At 36.7% G+C, this 18,328-nt stretch overlaps 2 protein-coding genes across 4 annotated transcripts in view; one reads left to right on the top strand and one right to left on the bottom strand.

The window, feature by feature from the left end:
* elp4 (elongator acetyltransferase complex subunit 4) overlaps positions 1-15,110 on the bottom strand; it is a 198,263-nt gene extending 183,153 nt beyond the window's left edge. The window contains exons 1-2 of the mRNA XM_062026588.1: positions 14,882-15,110; positions 12,342-12,377 (exon numbers count right to left, since the gene is read on the bottom strand). Of these exons, the coding sequence (XP_061882572.1) occupies positions 12,342-12,377; positions 14,882-15,059 (214 nt within the window). The 5' untranslated portion in view covers positions 15,060-15,110. The remainder of the gene's footprint in view (positions 1-12,341; positions 12,378-14,881) is intronic.
* Positions 14,723-18,328, top strand: part of immp1l (inner mitochondrial membrane peptidase subunit 1) — a 62,376-nt gene continuing 58,770 nt past the window's right edge. Inside the window, exon 1 of one of the 3 annotated variants that reach the window (XM_062026617.1) lies at positions 14,723-15,226. The gene's annotated coding sequence lies outside the window, so the exon portion shown is untranslated. Of the gene's footprint in view, positions 15,237-18,328 lie in introns of all 3 variants that reach the window. The other 2 variants (XM_062026601.1, XM_062026625.1) reach the window with 2 other exon arrangements.

Below are 18,328 nucleotides of genomic sequence, written 5' to 3'. Positions count from 1 at the left end.
CACGAAGCTGATTTTTTACAGCGTCCACATTAGCATCCTCCTCCATTAAGTGCTCAATCTGCGTCATCAAGCAAGTCAATTGAGCCAGTGCGCTCCTGCGTGCCTGCATCTTTCTCACATTGTGCCCTTCTACAGCCTTCTCGGTCATTTTTACTGTCCCTTTTCCACTGTCTTGTGCATCCATAACAAGCCAATATTTCCACAACGAGTCAAAAAAAAATGCCGATGTGCTGCAGCGTCGCACCCGGACGAGCTTCTCTCTCTCTCTCTCGTTCACTTTCAAGCAGCGTGCACTCACATACCTGCGCGTCCTCTTGCAGGCTTGTTCCTCTGTTCCTTTCCAGTCAGGCGATTCCACGTTCCTCTTAATCCACAAAGAGCTAGTTTTTTGACTAAAATGTAGATTCCTATTGAAGCCTTTAGCTTGACGCTCCTCTACTTTCTCCTGCTCCGCTTGCTGCGGCGACAACAAACAAATATCCAGACGCTCCTCTTCGTTTTGTATCGTTTACTATTGTCACTTAATTATTCAAAAACGTAACACAATAACGATGTGGGAACAAATGAATGGCAAAATAAACAGAGTTTGTTACAGCAAGAAAAAGTTAGAAAAAGTAAGAGTGAGGTCAAAAAACTGTGTGGCTCAATTCCCCCGCACCTGACTGTCCTTACCCATAATGCACTGTGTCCAAAAAACCAACCTACCACACAGATCCTTCTGCCATATATGCAATTTAAACAGTTACATCATCAAACTATTTAGACAAATGTAATAATTACAAATAAAGCGTACCTTATGATTATTCTAAGCATGCAAATAAAGTAAATAGTCCCATTTTGTATGAATAAACAAAAAGCACCTTCCATAAAATGTAAATTAACTCAAACAGCATTTAGGCTCCTACAGGGGTCATACAGTAAAGTATTCTGATTTTTTAAATGATTTTTTTCTACTTTTAAAACACTTCCTTGTGGTCTACATCACATGGATTATGTTTTACAGACCATTTTCAAGCTGTCTCTTCATAATGCACCGTTTTGTGGGCGGTCTTATTTACCTGGCTCCACATCGACAGTGTCTTCTCTCTGTCATCTTTGTTGTACCGGTAGTTTTTAGTGCTTCCATAGCAAGTCTATACTGACAGATAAGTTAGAACTGTACAAAACGTTATAATAGAAATAACAACAGTAGGGGATGAATGCCCCACGACAAGAGAACAGAGAAAATAAGGATCTTATTGACTATGGCGCGGATTACAATGGCAGACGTGCACACATTTTCCGGACTTATGCAGATCCCAAATACACATCAGCAGGTACCAATAGGTAAGAAAAGTTGGTTTTGAATAATAGGTCAAAACAAAACGCTGGATAACATGTCTCCTAATAGGTGCCATTTTGAGGTTCTTATCCATACATCATAATAATACTTGTATTTTGAAGCACAGTACGTCTCACTACGGTAGCCGTAATGCGCCGACAATCCAAGTGGTGCGGCATCGTAGCTTACCAAATACATATTAAAATATTTTGACAGATTTTTGAGCACTATGTGTAAAGTTCTATGTTCTCAATTAAACATCAACGTTTTGGACTTGCTTGCGAACAGGTTAGATGTATTGAAAAGGGTGCATAAACTTGCAGTCCACACTTATCTCATATACTGCAATCTGATGGTCACACTTATCATTACACCATGTACCAAATAAAATTGCTTCGAGGTCAGTAAGCACAATCAGAATTCATTCGTACATTAGGCTCACCAGGTTATAAGGCACACTGTCAATTTTTAAGAAAATTAAAGGATTTTAAGTGCGCCTTCTAGTTTGTAAAATACGGTAAGTAGTATTTTCCTCAGTTTTTGGGATGTGCATTATAACATCGACGTGTGACATGCAGTAACATATATTCTGCTAAAAACAGCTTCTCTTAAGCACTTTCTGAATCAATCAGCTAGGGTGCAGATGAATCTATCTAATGTTTATGAAGTATATTTTCAACTGTGTCTGGGTAAAAAAATATTGCAACTTCAGAACATATATTTGTGTACATTATTGAAAGGTAAATTATGATACTTCTGGAGAGGGTGGGGAATGGTTTTATTTGCAATCAGGGAAGGCCTAAACAATTGAACATCTTGCAGACAGACTAAAACAATGAGTTGAGATGAGTTTGAGTTGACTTCGAACATGCATGCATACAACATGACATATCACAATTTCCAGTTTCTCTTTTCAACATGTTCGAAAAAGGAGTAGGAAGAAGCAGAGCCTATTTAATCTCACCCCGTTTCCTTTACATAGCAATTGCTAACACTTTTGTTCACTATCTGTTCTCAGTTTATTCACAATATACTCCACAAATAATAACTTTAAAAAAAAATAATTAGTGAAGTAAGTTGTATTTCATATGGTGGGATAAATATGATTATCAATAAATTCAGAATGTTTAACATGGTTCTTCTTTGTACTTTGTAAACATTTTAGGTTTGAAGAGTTTCTTGAATTGGATCATATTAGTACATTGCTTGATTTATTTGCTTAATCCATTCCATAATTTAATTCCACATACTGATTTAATAAAGGTCTTAAGTGTTGTACGTGCATACAAATGTTTTAAATTACATTTTTCCTCTCTTTTGTTGATAAGAATTGTTGTACGTTCTTGGGGATCCGGTAATAGTTTGATTTGTACATAATTTTAGCTGTTTGGAAATTCACTATTTCGTGGAATTTCACTATTTTCATTTCAATAAATAAAAGTTTTGAATGTCCTCTATATCCAACATTATGTATTATTGAAACTTTCTTCCAATTTTGGTCCAATATTTAGAAAGTACTTATTGAAGCTTTCAGCTACTTTCTTCATGTTGTCATTATTTATGTTGCCGTCTGAGAAGTATTGGGGGCAATCCTTCTTAGTGCCATTTTTTAAAATGCTATTGAGGATTCCCCGTGTTGCTCTCATATTGTTTTTGTTCCTGTCTAATTGACAGTAATATTATTTTCTACATGTTCGTAGTATGTTAGTTAGCTTGTTTTTATACTTTTTGTACTTATTTTTTGCTTCTGTAGTCCTTTGTGTTATACATTTTCTATACAAAGTATGCTTCTTATTACAGGCATTTTTAAATTATTTTGCCTTCCATGGTTGATTGTTTCCATGGACATTGCTTGTCATAAAGTATTATGAACGTGTTTAAAAAATGTAACATATGCTTCATCAACATCGTTTTCATTGTACACCTTGTTCCAACTTTGCTTTTTTAGCTCATTTTTGAAGGCCATCATACTCTTCTCTGTGCATAGTCTTTGAAATGACTTTTTGTCTTCCATGTTCCTCTTCTTGTAGCTTCCATCATATATTGTGAATACTTACAGATGATCACTGATTTCGGTTATAAGTAGACCACTTGTAGTGTTATAATCAAAATCATTGGTAAAAATATAATCAATAACTGTGGCACAGTGTCCTGTGATTTTGCTTGACTCTGTGCTTTTAGGATATAAACTCAGTATACATCGTATCAATGAAGTCATCAATGGACTTTTGCTTGTTAGGGTTCAAAAAGTCAACATGGAAGTCACCACGTAAGAAAATATTTTTTGGATCAGTGTCCATAATATTTGCCTTGATCCAGTCTTCAAATGTTTCAATACTTGACTTAGGTGATCTATAATAGGGCTGCAACAACTAACCGATTAAAATCGATTATAAAAATAGTTGGCGATTCATTTAGTCATTGATTCGTTGGATTTATGCTATGCGCATGTGCAGAGGCTACTTTTTTATTATTTTTTATTTTATATAAACCTTTATTTATAAACTGCAACATTTAGAAACAGCTGAGAAACAATAATCAAAATAAGTATGGTGCCAGTATGCTGGTTTTTTTCAATAAAATACTGGAAAGGATAGAAATGTAGTTTGTCTCTTTTATCTGATTATTAATCGATTAATCAAATAAATAATCGACAGATTAATCGATTATCAAATTAGTTGTTAGTTGCAGCCCTAATCTATATACACAACTGAAAAATGTTTTTGCTTTTTTTCCTGACACATTTCAATGGTTATGCATTCTAAGATATTATCAATAACAAATGACATGTTTGTTTACCACGTTGTAATTCAGGTTCTTTATCACGTACACAGCTACTCCTCTTCCGTTTTTGTTGGTTTTGTTGATGTAATTTAGTTCATATCCTTCCAGGTCAAAATCTATTCCTTTTTTTTTTTTATCATTGATCCATGTATCTGTGACAGCAATCAATTTGAAGGGTTTGTTGAATTGTTCTAAAAAGTGCTTCATGTTGTTATAATTTACATACAAGCTTCAGCTATCAAAATGAATAATTGACCATTTGTTATCACATTCAATGTTGCTGTTATAGTGTTCATATGTATAATATAAACAATTACTGATGTGGGAGAAAATCAATGTATCTGGATCTATATCATTGTCCAAATCCTGGTTTTTATGGTCTTTGTTGCAGAAGTTTTTCAGTTCCATATTTTCTTGTTCAACAATCTTTGCTGATGTTTCAATAATTGTTGTAAGTGTAGGTGGATGTGCTCCTGAATCTTCTAGGGTGTTCTTGTTTAATGTTCCCTTGGAACAATAGTAGTGTTTGTGTTGAATTTTGGTTGTGTTTAGACTCCATTATCATCGTCGTTGTCGAAGCAGTGTCAACTTTAATATGTGTCCAGGTCTTGCTTCTGGACCTCCATTCAGCTTGATGTAGATTTACAGTTGGCGCTCCAATTTTCCTGAATTGTTTCCTGCTTTCTCAAGTCGCATGCTTTCTTGGCGATTTCAGCATTACGTTTTGTGATGCTCATTCATGTACACCTTTGTTCCCTTCAGCTTCTTTCCCTGTTTCAGCAGTGCCATTTTAGATTTTCTGCTAACAAGCTTCACAAGGATGATTGGAGTGGTATTGTTGTTTCTTCCATTCAGTGGGATGCATGTTTCGATTGTATTAATGTTGATTTCAATTTCCTTTGTTTGCAGAAAGTTGACCACTTGCTGTTCTGCTGAGGCAACATCCATGACATCTGGTTCTCCTCCATTATTCACAGGTTTCGCGTAGGATCTTGGTTTAATTCAGTGCCCTGTCACGATGATATCGTTCATTCATTTATCTTGATCCTTTTCATCTATTATATTCCTCAGCATGTTGTTGTCTCGTTTCACTGCAATAACTTCTACATGAATAATCTTCGTTGGGTGACAAAAGTGACTGTGGAGCAAAATTTAAGCAACATTTACACTAAAGCATGTCCAATACAAATTATCTAGATCAGAAGTCTTTAAAAGGGTGTCCACAACCCCCATGTGGTCTTCAGAAGTACTGAAGGGTAGTCTTTAATTTTGTGGTTGATTAGACAGATATTTTTCTAAATTCCAATGCAATATTTTCACAAATCTATATGTGTTTAAATACACTGTAGTGTAGTTTGAAAATGACAGTGACATGGCCACCCTACTTAATGTACCTTGCAGGTTTCAAATAAAAACTTAAATAACTATCCATCCCTCCATCCATTTTATACCACTTGTCCCTTTTGGGGTCACGGCGGGTGCTGGAGCCTATCTCAGCTGCATTTGGGCGGAAGGCGGGGTACACCCCGGACAAGTCGCCACCTCATCGCAGACTAATTACTATATTATTGTATTTAATAATAGCATTTAAAACAGCTTGCGATTGGCACCCTAGTTTTCAGCTAGCAATCGGGGCACCAGTTGACGGCTAGCAATTAACAATTAGTTGTTAGCTAGCGATTAGCACACTAGTTGTCGATCTTGACGGCTAGCAATTAACAATTAGTTGTTAGCTAGCGATTAGCACACTAGTTGTCGGTTAGCGTTTTTCAGCTAGCAATCGGGGCACCAGTTGACGGCTAACAATTAACAATTAGTTGTTAGCTAGCAATTAGCACACTAGTTGTCGATCTTGACGGCTAGCAATTAACAATTAGTTGTTAGCTAGCGATTAGCACACTAGTTGTCGGTTAGCGTTAAGTGTGTCAATTGTCAGCTCGCGATTAGCGCACTCGTTTTTAGCCACTGATGAATTTCTCAGCAATATGCTAGCAATTAGTGCAATAGTTTTCACCTAGTGATTAGTGCGTAAGTTTACAGGCAGCAATAAGCGCGCCAGATGTTAGCTAGCAATTAGTGCGCTAATAAGTAGCTTGCAGTTAGTGTGCCAGTTATCAGCTATTAGCAACATTCTACTGTATAATCTTAGTATTGCACAATAGCAAGTTCCCTTTAGGGCCAGTTTTATTTAAAGCAATTGTATACAAGACAAATAAGTAGGGGTCCCCACTCATATTAATCATCAGTCTAGGAGTTATTGGCCTGATAAACGTTGAAGACCCCTTATCTGGACCACAAGAAAGTGTTTCAAAAGTACATTAAAACCATCATTGCTCCCCTTTAACAAATTATTATTATTATTATTCTTTTAATGGGAGGCTTTGGAGGACGTAGTCTCTTAATAATTACTTCTTTACACTTGCTGCAGTGTCCTCTGGAGGAACAATTAAGATCTGGAGCTGAGATGAAATTATAGGCACCATTCTGTCATAAAACATTGTAAAAGTTATTTTTAGGTATGAAAAACTACATAACTAATGTTTGAGTGTTTCAAAACTATAATAAGGATTTAACATATACAGCAATACACTTTATAATGGTCAAGAGAATCACAAGGAAAAGAAAAGTCTTAACAAAAGCATAAAAGATGTGAGATCCGAAGACAGATACCATACTGCATACTGCACACGACCCACCACCCTCAGTTGACAAATCAGGATGGACAGCTCAAGACACTTCAAAAGGCAGACAGGGCGGCCTTATAATTTTATGTCTGAGTCGCACAAACAGGCCATCACAGCTCAAGGGGGCAGACTGTAGGAAACGACTGCCTGAAACAAACAAAAACAAACACACACTCCAAACTCCCTCTGACCTACCCACACAATGCATACACTAAACAAAACACTTGCACAGACAGCGAATCGTGCGCACAGCCGCACGCCGCTCTTTTAGACAAACACCAGCACACACACGCACACACACACACATTTCACCTTTACTGTGTCTCTCATTACCAGATGAAACCAACCGTGCGTTGATTCACGAAATGGAAGGGAAGAACGCATTAGTGTGTAATCATCGACTCCTGCATCGATTGGAGGGATGAATTAAAGGGCAAAGCAATATCATCAGTTTGGTTTAGGTCTTACACACGCACAAATTTCGGCTTGAAGGGAAAACAAGAATACCGTAACCTTACTGTCCACCAGCGTATGTGATGAAAGATAATAATAATAATGATACACTGGAAGACATTTTAGTCTCACAATAAACACATTGCTTTGATTCTAAAAAGCACTATGCAACATCTACCGAGGAACATATTCATTAAAGATCATTGTGTACCCTATTTTTTGGACTATAAGTCGCAGTTTTTTTCATAGTTTGGCCGGGGGTGCGACTTATACTCAGGAGCGACTTATGTGTAAAATTATTAACACATTACCGTAAAATATAAAATAATGTTATTTAGCTTATTCACGTAAGAGACTAGACGTATAAGATTTCATCGGATTTAGCGATTAGGAGTGACAGATTGTTTGGTAAACGTATAGCATGTTCTATATGTTATAGTTATTTGAATGACTCTTACCATAATATGTTACGTTAACATACCAGGCACGTTCTCAGTTGGTTATTTATGCATCATATAAGGTACACTTATTCAGCCTGTTGTTCACTATTCTTTATTTATTTTAAATTGCCTTTCAAATGTCTATTCTTGGTGTTGGGTTTTATCAAATAAATTTCCCCCAAAAATGCGACTTATACTCCAGTGCGACTTTTACTCCGAAATATACGGTAAGTGTAAACACCTGGTATTTGCGTTAGAGCACAAGCGGTAGAAAATGGATGGGAAATGGACTTCAGGTCATTTGAGAGTTAGAGTTTCTGACTTTAAAGGTGCCATATGTAATAATTTCATTTCAAATCATTAAATGGCCCTAATATGTCAAAAGGCATTAAGAAATCATGTTACTTTTGAATACCTCTATGACTAATAACAGTAGTTCAGCCGAGATATGCTCATTTCAAAATTAGATTTACAGCCCCAAAAGTAATGTTATTGTTTTCATTCATTTTGATGTCCCGCCCTCTACCGTTTGACTAATTAAAAAATATGTGAGTTTGTCACATCCTGGTTGCCAGTTACGCACCGCCCTTTTTGTCGAGCTACTGCCACTGGTAAAGTTACTAAACATGTCAGACCTTAGTAAATCTTTAAAAGGCGTCGTTACGATTCTCAACTTATTCATGACAAAGCCAAGAACAACACGAGGATTTGTATCGGGATGCCTTTGAAAGATGGAGACGATTGAAGGTGGAGAAGTTTTTTCATCTGACGCCAAACCTTGATAGGTAAGTCAGGCATTTACGTTTTCTTATTACTTGTAATAAATAGAAAATTGACATTTCGTATGTAAACTATATTGTCCAATACAGTCTATTATCTTGTCTAACAAAGCTAGTATGTTTGTGCAACGAATGCTTAGGAGCGAAGCACCATCACACTAGTGTAATACTTTTAGCATGCTAGCCCGGTCATCATCATCGACATATAGGCTAACGGGGGAAATACATGCCCGTTAGCCTGTATGTCGATGTGTCATCCAACTGACAGGGCAAAATATATTTTCGACAAATAAAATCTATGTGTGTTTGTTCTCAAATGCTGATACGCTGAGGAAATGGGTTCCGAACTAGTACGGCTAATTGCAGTTTCTGGTACTGTATGTGTATCAGGCACATATGGGGTGGTATTTGCTTGGCACAATATAATGCATTACATGTAATGATTTTCTACTTTGTGTATTGACATGGTAGTAGGCTATATGATTTATACGTAGCGTGGTTTTTGCGTAACGTGGGTTGGCTCATAGAATGTGATATACATACATCCATTTTCTACCCCTTGTCCCTTATATGATATATTATTACGTATGATATATTTTGATGGTAGTACGTGCGGTCAAACTAGACATTTTAGCAGAGTGATTCCAAACATCTGTCCTTACTCCTGATTGAAATATTGCTGCGTAACTTTACAAATACCTTTGGCTAATCGAGATTAGTAAAATGTGACATATTTACATAGTAAACCATCTTGCAAGAAGCATAAAAAAGAGAAATCTATGTCAATTGCCATTTGAAGTTGCTCGGAGTAGGATCCGGATTAGGATCCGGATTAGAATCTGGCAACCTCAATCATGCTGAGTGGAAGGGGACTACAGAATTTTGACCGTGATTGCAGTACCATTTCTGGCCACATTACTACATATGGCACCTACATATGCACGGACAAAGTATGAACACACATTAAAAAAGTACAATATAATGGCATAATGACAATGTGACAATTGTTGCATTAGAATTTTTTGCAAATTTGTCAAAAATAAAAAACTAAGACATCCTATGTACATAAGTATTCAGACCCTCTGCTAAATATATTGTTGCCGCACCTTTGGCCACAATTACAGCCTCAAGTATTTTCCAATACAATGTTTGACACACCAATCTTTGGGCAGTTTTGCCCATTCCACTTGACAGCACCTCCATCTCCATAAGATTGGATGGGAAGTGTCGATGTGCAGCCATTTTCAGATCTCTCAAGAGATGTTGAATCAGTTTAAAGTCTGGGCGGGCCACTTAAGGACATTTATAGAGTTTCCCTGAAGCCAATCCTTTAATATCTTGGCTGTGTGCTTAGGGTTGTCCTGCTGTAAGATGAACCGTCGCCACAGTCTGCGTTCCGGAGAGCTTTGGAGAAGGTTTTCATCCAGGATGTCTCTGTACATTGGTGCATTTATCTTTCCCTCTATCCTGACTAGTCTCCCAATTCCTGCCACGGAAAAACATCCCCACAGCATGATGCTGCCAAAACCATGCTTCACTACAGGGATGGTATTGGCCTGGTGATGAGCAGTGCCTAGTTTCCTCCAAACATGATGTATTCAAGCCTAGTGTTCAATCTTTGTCTCATCAGATCAGAAATGTTGTTTCTCATGGTCTTTTACAAAGGAATGGCTTCCGTCTCGCCACTCTACCATACAGATCTGATTGGTGGATTGATGCAGAGATGGTTGTTTTTTTATAAGGTTCTCTTCTCTCCACAGAGGAATCAGAATCATAAATGCTTTATTAATCCCCAAAAGGAAGTTAAATGCGGAATGACCATCAGATTTTTGACCTTCTTCTTCGGACCTTCTCCCCGATCGCTGAGATTAGACAGCCGGCCAGCTCTAGGAACAGTCCTAGTAGTTTCAAACTTCTTCCATTTATAGATGATGGAGGCCACTGTGCTCACTGGGACTTTCAAGGCAGCAGACATTTTTCTGTACATTTCCCTAGATTTGTGCCTTGAAGAACTACAGACAATTCCTTAAACTTTATTCTTTGTTTGTGCTCTGCCATGCACAGTCAAGTGTGGGAATTCAAATGTAGACATTTGTGTCCCTTTCCAAATCATGTCCAACCAACTGAATTTACCACAGGTGGACTCTAGTTAAGCTGTAGAAACATCTCAAGGTTGAACAGTTGAAACTGGATGCCATTGAGCTCTCTTTTGAGCTTCATGGCAACCGCTAAGAATACTTAGGTACATGAGATTTCTTAGTGATTTTTATTTTTAACAAACTTGCAAAATTTTCCTAAAAAAACTTTATTATTATAGAGTATTGAGGTGGAGAATTGTCCAGGGTGTACCCCGCCTTCTGCCCGAATGCAGCTGGGATAGGCTCCAGCTATCCCCGTGACCCTGGGAGGGACAAGCAGTAGAAAATGGATGGATGGATGTAGAATTTAGGGGACAAAAATGAATTACTTCCATTTTGGAATAAGGCTTTAACATAACAACATGTGGGGAAAGAAAAGCGCTGTGAATACTTCCGAGAGAATGTCAAGAGTGTGCAAAGCAGTAAACAAAGCAACGAGTGGCTATTTTGAAGAAACTAGAATATAAAAGATTTTTTCAGTTATTTCACTTACATAACTCCTCATGTTTTTAAAAGTTAAAGTACCAATGATTGTCACACACACATTATGTGTGGTGAAATTATTCTCTGCATTTGACCCATCACCCTTGATCTTTCATTCATAGTATTGATGAAAATAAAGAAAACAAATTAAATGAGAAGGTGCGTCCAAACTTTTGGCCTGTACTAATATATATATACTCACACACACACACACACACGCATATATATATATATATATCCATCCATCCATCTTGCATATATATATATATATATATATATATATATATATATATATATATATATATATATATATATATATACCGGTATATATATATATATATATATATATATGCATATATATATATATATATGCATGTATATATATATATATATATATATATGTATATATATATATGCATATATATATGCATATATATATATATATATATATATATATGTGTGTGTCTTCTGATTGTATACATACAATTACAACATGCTATAGAACACATTGAGCTGTGTGAGAAATTTCAAGTCAATCTGATATATGGGGTCATACTTTGGGATCTATCGTGTTGGCCCTGCGATGAGGTGGCGACTTGTCCAGGGTGTACCCCGCCTTCCGCCCGAATGCAGCTGAGATAGGCTCCAGCACCCCCGCGACCCAGAACGCGACAAGCGGTAGAAAATGGATGGATGGATGGACCACTGACACCATGTGATATTTGTCAGTGTATTTGCCAGACCTTGATACCTTCTTCCTAGTTAATTGTCATCCAGATAGCAAGTTGACAGGAACATGAAAGAAGCTTCCTACAAGGTGTCACTAAGCATCCAGTGAACTGAGAGTGTAACAGTATTTATAGATTAAAAATATCCCAGTGAAAATAGATATAAATATTTTACTTTTGCAGCAAAATGTACTGTAATATGTTTCCAAAGATGATAGTTGGTGATGTTAGCTTCCTAACCAAATGTCCACTAAGTCCTTGTTCCTTCCTTCCAAAATAGTGTTTTGAAAAATAACTTTACATTTAATATTCCTATTTTGTGCAAAGGGAACTACACGTTTGCTGTGCCTGCTTAAACATGTATCTGAAGTTAACATATCTTTACCAAACAGTGCATTTCTTGATGATGGATATGAATTAGAGAGTACATTAAATATTGTATTGTAATATTATAATATAAGATGCCTGAGCAACTTGATTCAACAAGAAAGAATTAGGGTCATGAGAAGAAACCATAAAAACACCTCTCACCAATGAGAAGCACTGTTCCAACTGCAAGACCACCACCTGTTTAAGAGAAAGAAGTTTAGTGTGACACATAATTAAAGGCACTTTAATTTCATAATTAGCTGATTTCTCTTTTTGGTATCCAGTGTGGTCCCTAAAACAAATATCGAGAGGAATGTGTTTATATATTGTATTATTGTACACATACGCATCACTCCAACATATTACATGGCCAAATTATTTAAGAGTTTATAATAGAGATCGACCGATTATCGGCGTCGATATTTGACATTTTTACATATATCGTCTTTTTTTTTTTTACTATAACTGGTACAACATAACTATATTAGCAGATACAATAAATAGACATACGATACCATTTCATCGAAGCGCTGACGCAACTATGCATCCCCCCCGACACTTGCATTATTTTCCCTCCGCTTGTACACAGTATATATCTTCTGATTAGCTTTCAAAACTTCCATTTTTTGCCGGTAAATCCAGTTGTTGTTCTTTTTTCCTGGCGTCTTACTGGTTTCTTTTGTTTGTTTTTGCTACTGCAACAGTTTCCTCTGTCCACAGCAGTCATAAGTGTAGGCTCATTTAAGGAGCGCAGCGAGTTTCAACATACGTGATTCAATCAAATAACAATGTGACAGAGATGGATCGACATGACGATGACAAAAAAGATCTGCCAAAAAAAACCAACTTTGTGTAAATATTTTTACAAATATGAGTCTTTATGCATAAGTCAAGCAGAAGAGGCAGCAGCTCACACATTCTCACACTTTCTGTAACATCCTGGGAGATGTTTGCCAGCTTGAAACATGTCCCATCTATAAGCTACATGAAGGAGCCCAGAATAGATTTAATTTAAATGTTCGCAATACTTCAGAGTTCTTCATTAGAAAACCTTACAATGTATTAAATCCATAAACTGCTATACAACTGTATAACAATTAGAAGATGGCGAGTTATTGTGATGTAGACAAATCCCATATTTTAACAAATTTTCCCAGATTTCCCATATTTTAAAATGTTAATGTTGATGCTCCTCTTAGACACACATTGTAAAGGTGTTTGTGATATCCCTGATGTTGTTTGGTGTTAAATTAACCACAACATTAGCACCACATTAAACATTATGTCCCTAGTGGTTCGATGTGTCGCTAAAAATTATGTTATAAAAATAACAACTTGAAGCCTGATGTGGATCTGCGCCGAGGATGTCGTTGTGGCTTGTGCAGCCCTTTGAGACACTTGTGATTAAGGGCTATATACATAAACTTTGATTTATTGATTGAGCCTTGTCCAGCTGCTTACTGACGTACATTATTCATGTTTGAATAACTTTTACTGCAAATAAATATCGGCTCCAATTATCTCTGATCGGCCTCCTTGACTACTAATAATCTGTATAGGTCCTGAAAAAAACATATCTGCAAGGACAAACGTGTCTAATATGAAGACACATGATAAGTACTGCATTGAAATATAACATCAAATATTCCCACAACAACATTTATTTAAATAATAGTTCACATTTAATACAGATTTTTACGGAGCCCCTAAAGGGAAATGGGGGAAACAATTTTTTTTTTATATGTATGTAAACTATCTCGTGCTCCCCCAAAAGTTTCTCGTGCGCTCCAGATGTTTTCCCGTAAGCACAAGAAACATATCTAAAAAAATAATTTCCCCATGTCCCTGTTTCTTGTGCGCACGAGAAACTATCTTGAGTGCACGAGAAACTCTTGCGTGAGCACGAGATACTCAGTGGCCTAGTGGTTAGAGTGTCCGCCCTGAGATCGGTAGGTTTTGAGTTCAAACCCCGGCCGAGTCATACCAAAGACTATAAAAATGAGACCCATCACCTCCCTGCTTGGCACTCAGCATCAAGGGTTGGAATTGGGGGTTAAATCACCAAAAATGATTCCCGGGCACGGCCACCGCTGCTGCTCACTGCTCCCCTCACCTCCCAGGGGGTGATCAAGGGTGATGGGTCAAATGCAGAGAATAATTTCACACCTAGTGTGTGTGTGACAATCATTGGTATTTTAACTTTTTTAACTTTACATATCTAAAACAATGTTTTCCCTCATATCCGTTTAGGGGCTCCATAGATTTTACTATATGATGTCAAAATAAAATTTTTAGTGATATTGACATGCATGGAAATGCTATGCTGGCTGCGTTTTCCAGCTGGAACTGTGGTACTGTTTGTTGCCTCTATGCAAGCACCAGTCAGAAGTGTTGTATGTATTGTGTGGCTTGTCTAGCAAATAGACCTATTAGCAAAGACTATAATCATTCAATTAAATATACTTATGTGAAACTTATGCAAATTGTTTAAGAATACCAATACATTCATAATCGAATGACTTTTTTTTACTGTCCTCGGAAAATACTGACCCAACCTTATAGCTGTTAAAGCTGAGAGACATCGCCTTTAATGCGTAAACGACAAACATTTGATCATTTTTAAAGTTAGGCTGAAGTAACGGTAGCACCTCAACACTATGCTATTCATGCTGTTAACTCAAATGACAACTCAACAGACTGACCCAGCAGATAGTCGAGCGACGTGACACCGGAGGATACGAGGAGCTGTCCGTTTTGTACCGAGGGTCTTGTGCCGGGTATGCTTAATATTTTGCTGCGTGTCTTCTTCTGAAAACTCGTTGTATTTAACGGGTTACCCTCGGTTGAGGGTTTACACGCACTGTTGACGGAGGCTGCCATACTGCTTTGAAGCTTGAGGACTGATTTCCGTGTTTTGGTGCCCACCGTCCAATCACAGAGGAGTTTGGTAAAGAGTGACCAATCACAGAAGCTGTTGTTGGGAAGAGGAAGTAGAAGTTCCACAATGAACACAGGACAGCCGGAGCATTGATTCACTATCTACTGAGGTAAGATACTGTAAGTTAACAACGTAAACATTGTTGTTGTTTTTTTCAATTCAGACAAAAACTAATAAACTCTTATGAATTATTGTTTAGCATTATTTTTACATCTAACCTTGTCGGCTCGTAGACTCTAAGAGTGACAGTCAAACACTCGATAGAATATATTCGTTGATAAACCGTATTAGTACAATTCAAAGGGCGAGTAAATTGCTTTGATTGATTGATTGAAACTGTTATTAGTAGATTGCACAGTACAGTACATATTTCGTACAATTGACCACTAAATGGTAATACCCGAATACGTTTTTCAACTTGTTTAAGTCGGGGTCCACGTTAATCAATTGAAATGTTTGATTTTTGTATGTAATGAGTACAAACCATGACTCCAAATGTTGTGCAGTATTTAACATCCATACTGTTTGCATCAAAAATTGATTGATTGATTGAAACTTTTATTAGTAGAGTGCACAGTGAAGTACTAAATGGTAACACCGGAATAAGTTTTTCAACTTGTTTAAGTCGGGGTCCACTTAAATTGATTCATGATACAGATATATACTATTTTCATAATACAGTCATCACACAAGATAAACATCAGAGTATATACATTGAATTATTTACATTAGTTACAATCCGGGGTGTGGGATATGGAGGGGGGTTAGGTTTGGTTGGTATCAACACTTCAGCCATCAACAATTGCATCATCAGAGAAATGGACATTGGAACAGTGTAGTACTGACTTGGTAGGATATGTACAGCAAGTAAATTGTATTGGAAAGCGTTATACTGAATGTGTTTCTAATATTTTGGCTAATCACATGCTGATACAGTTTAACTACAACTAAATGTTTGAATTAACAAATATCTGATTCTTGTATGTTTTAAAGATATAATACATGTATTATCCTGTGTTAATGTGAAGTAGTAGTGCCGATCAAAAATTATTATTATTAAATTAATGCTCTTTTTAGTTGCAGTATGTATAAGTTCACTCCTCACATTTTCTCCTCAAGGGACAGTAGGCTACAATTGACATGTTTTTATTACAACATTATTAGTTATCTATGAGGTAAGGATGTAATGATACAATATTGAGACCAGCCCCTAAACAAGTATCAGATTATATCAGTTTACATCTGAAATATCCGATATAAGCGTTCCTATACAAGTAGACCTGTGGCACACTTACCTGTGCAAAGCTGGACAGCCAGTTAAGTTAAAGTTAAAGTACCAATGATTGTCACACACACACTAGGTGTGGTGAAATTATTCTCTGCATTTGACCCGTCACCCTTGATCACCCCCTGGAAGGTGAGGGGAGCAGTGGGCAGCAGCGGTGGCCAGTTAACATTTAATGTCTTCCAATAAGCACATTAAGTTGGTCTTTTCTAGTATATTAGTGAAGTAATTTAAAAAAGGTAAACATGGTAAGCTGCGGGCTACTAGGAGCTAGCAGCTACACTACAGCTGAGCACACAATAGCACACACGCTAGATATAAAGAGTAAGTGTCCTTACAATATTGCAGTTTAAAACATTTGTCAAGATAAACACGTGTCCACATCATTCAATTTACTGTGTCATGACCTTAACCTTATGAATTATTGTGGCCACTAGGTCCCACTAAAAACAATTACCACACCACTTCCACTTAAAGACAGCATAAATAAATTCCAGACAGTTATTAATAAATAGGTTATTGTTTTTCATACATACCATTTTTCTCTGTTTGTCTCATTTCACTTGATCAATGCATTTGCTTTTTCCCTCAGGCCGTAAGACTCTTGAACGCATCATAAAAATCCCCTCAATTCCTAGTAGGCTATACATTCAAAAACGGATTAACTCGCCGGAATATAAAGACAATATAACATACATCCATAAACGTGGATGCATATGCGAAAGTGCAATATATTTATCTCTACAGTAATCTATTCATTTTAATCTGCACCTTCAGTGTTTCCCACACATTCATTTATTTGTGGTGGCCCGCCACGAAAGAATTAAGGCCGCCACAAAAAAAAACAACAACATATTTTTTTAATTTTTTCTTTTTTTGTGTGTGTGTGTCCTGTCAAGCTTCTCAGGCAAATCATATAGTTGATGTAGATGCCCATGTTCAGATTTACTTTACAAAAGAGAAGTGTAGGATCAAGATTTTTGGAGCTCTTTGTTCAGTGGATCAGATGTTTGATGAAGCTTTGTGTCTATCTACCACCACTTCTGTTTTCTGTTTACTTGTTACTGACTGTGGCAGGACACCTCTGCCTCTGTTTCACTTTATGTTGCTGGTAAATAATATGGTTGTAGTAGTAGGCTAAAGTTAAATTATTTAGTATGCACTAATTAAAGGGGCAGAGCTTTAAGAGACATTTTAGCTTTTATATTTTTATAAGATACATTTTTTGTAAGAACCACAGTTAATACATATATTTCAGTGAATAACTTATTGTTCAAATCTGTATATAAATATGTACATAACGTGTTGTAATTATATTGTAAAATGGATGGATGGATGGATGGATGGATGGATGGATGGATGGACGTTTAAAACAAAACTGTTATTAATTAGTAAGTAAACATTTTTTGAGCCTTTTTAGAGAAAATCATATCATTGTAGTAAATTATGCAAATTACTCGATGATGTAATGTGACCACGCCCATGGCCACGCCCATATCCACGCCCCCACCCTCACAGGTATCTTGGCAGTTTATGGGAAACACTGACCTTATTGCTTTTTTATTCTGCACTACCATGAGCTAATGCAACAAAATTTTGTTCTTATCTGTACTGTAAAGTTCAAATTTGAATGACAATAAAAATGAAGTCTAAGTCTAAGTCTAGTCTAGTTTCTAACATTCCATACTACAAAATAATTAGGGATATTGCCACCAGCATTTCTGGCCTCTGATCTAATTAAAATCTTTTGTCCTCATATCCGATCCGATTTCAAGTCCCGATCCGATACTTTGACAATGTTATTGAATTATGGAGCTGAAAATGTTTTTAGCAACTAAGTAAACTTTTATTTTTTTGAAATAGAAATAGAGAACTAAAAATGTAAAAGTCAGCTTTTATTGTTGCAGAATGAAAAATCAAGAGCTA

Source organism: Entelurus aequoreus, linkage group LG02 (genome assembly GCF_033978785.1).
Source record: "Entelurus aequoreus isolate RoL-2023_Sb linkage group LG02, RoL_Eaeq_v1.1, whole genome shotgun sequence".
Lineage (NCBI taxonomy): Eukaryota > Metazoa > Chordata > Actinopteri > Syngnathiformes > Syngnathidae > Entelurus > Entelurus aequoreus.
This window is presented reverse-complemented; position numbering and strand designations above follow the sequence as displayed.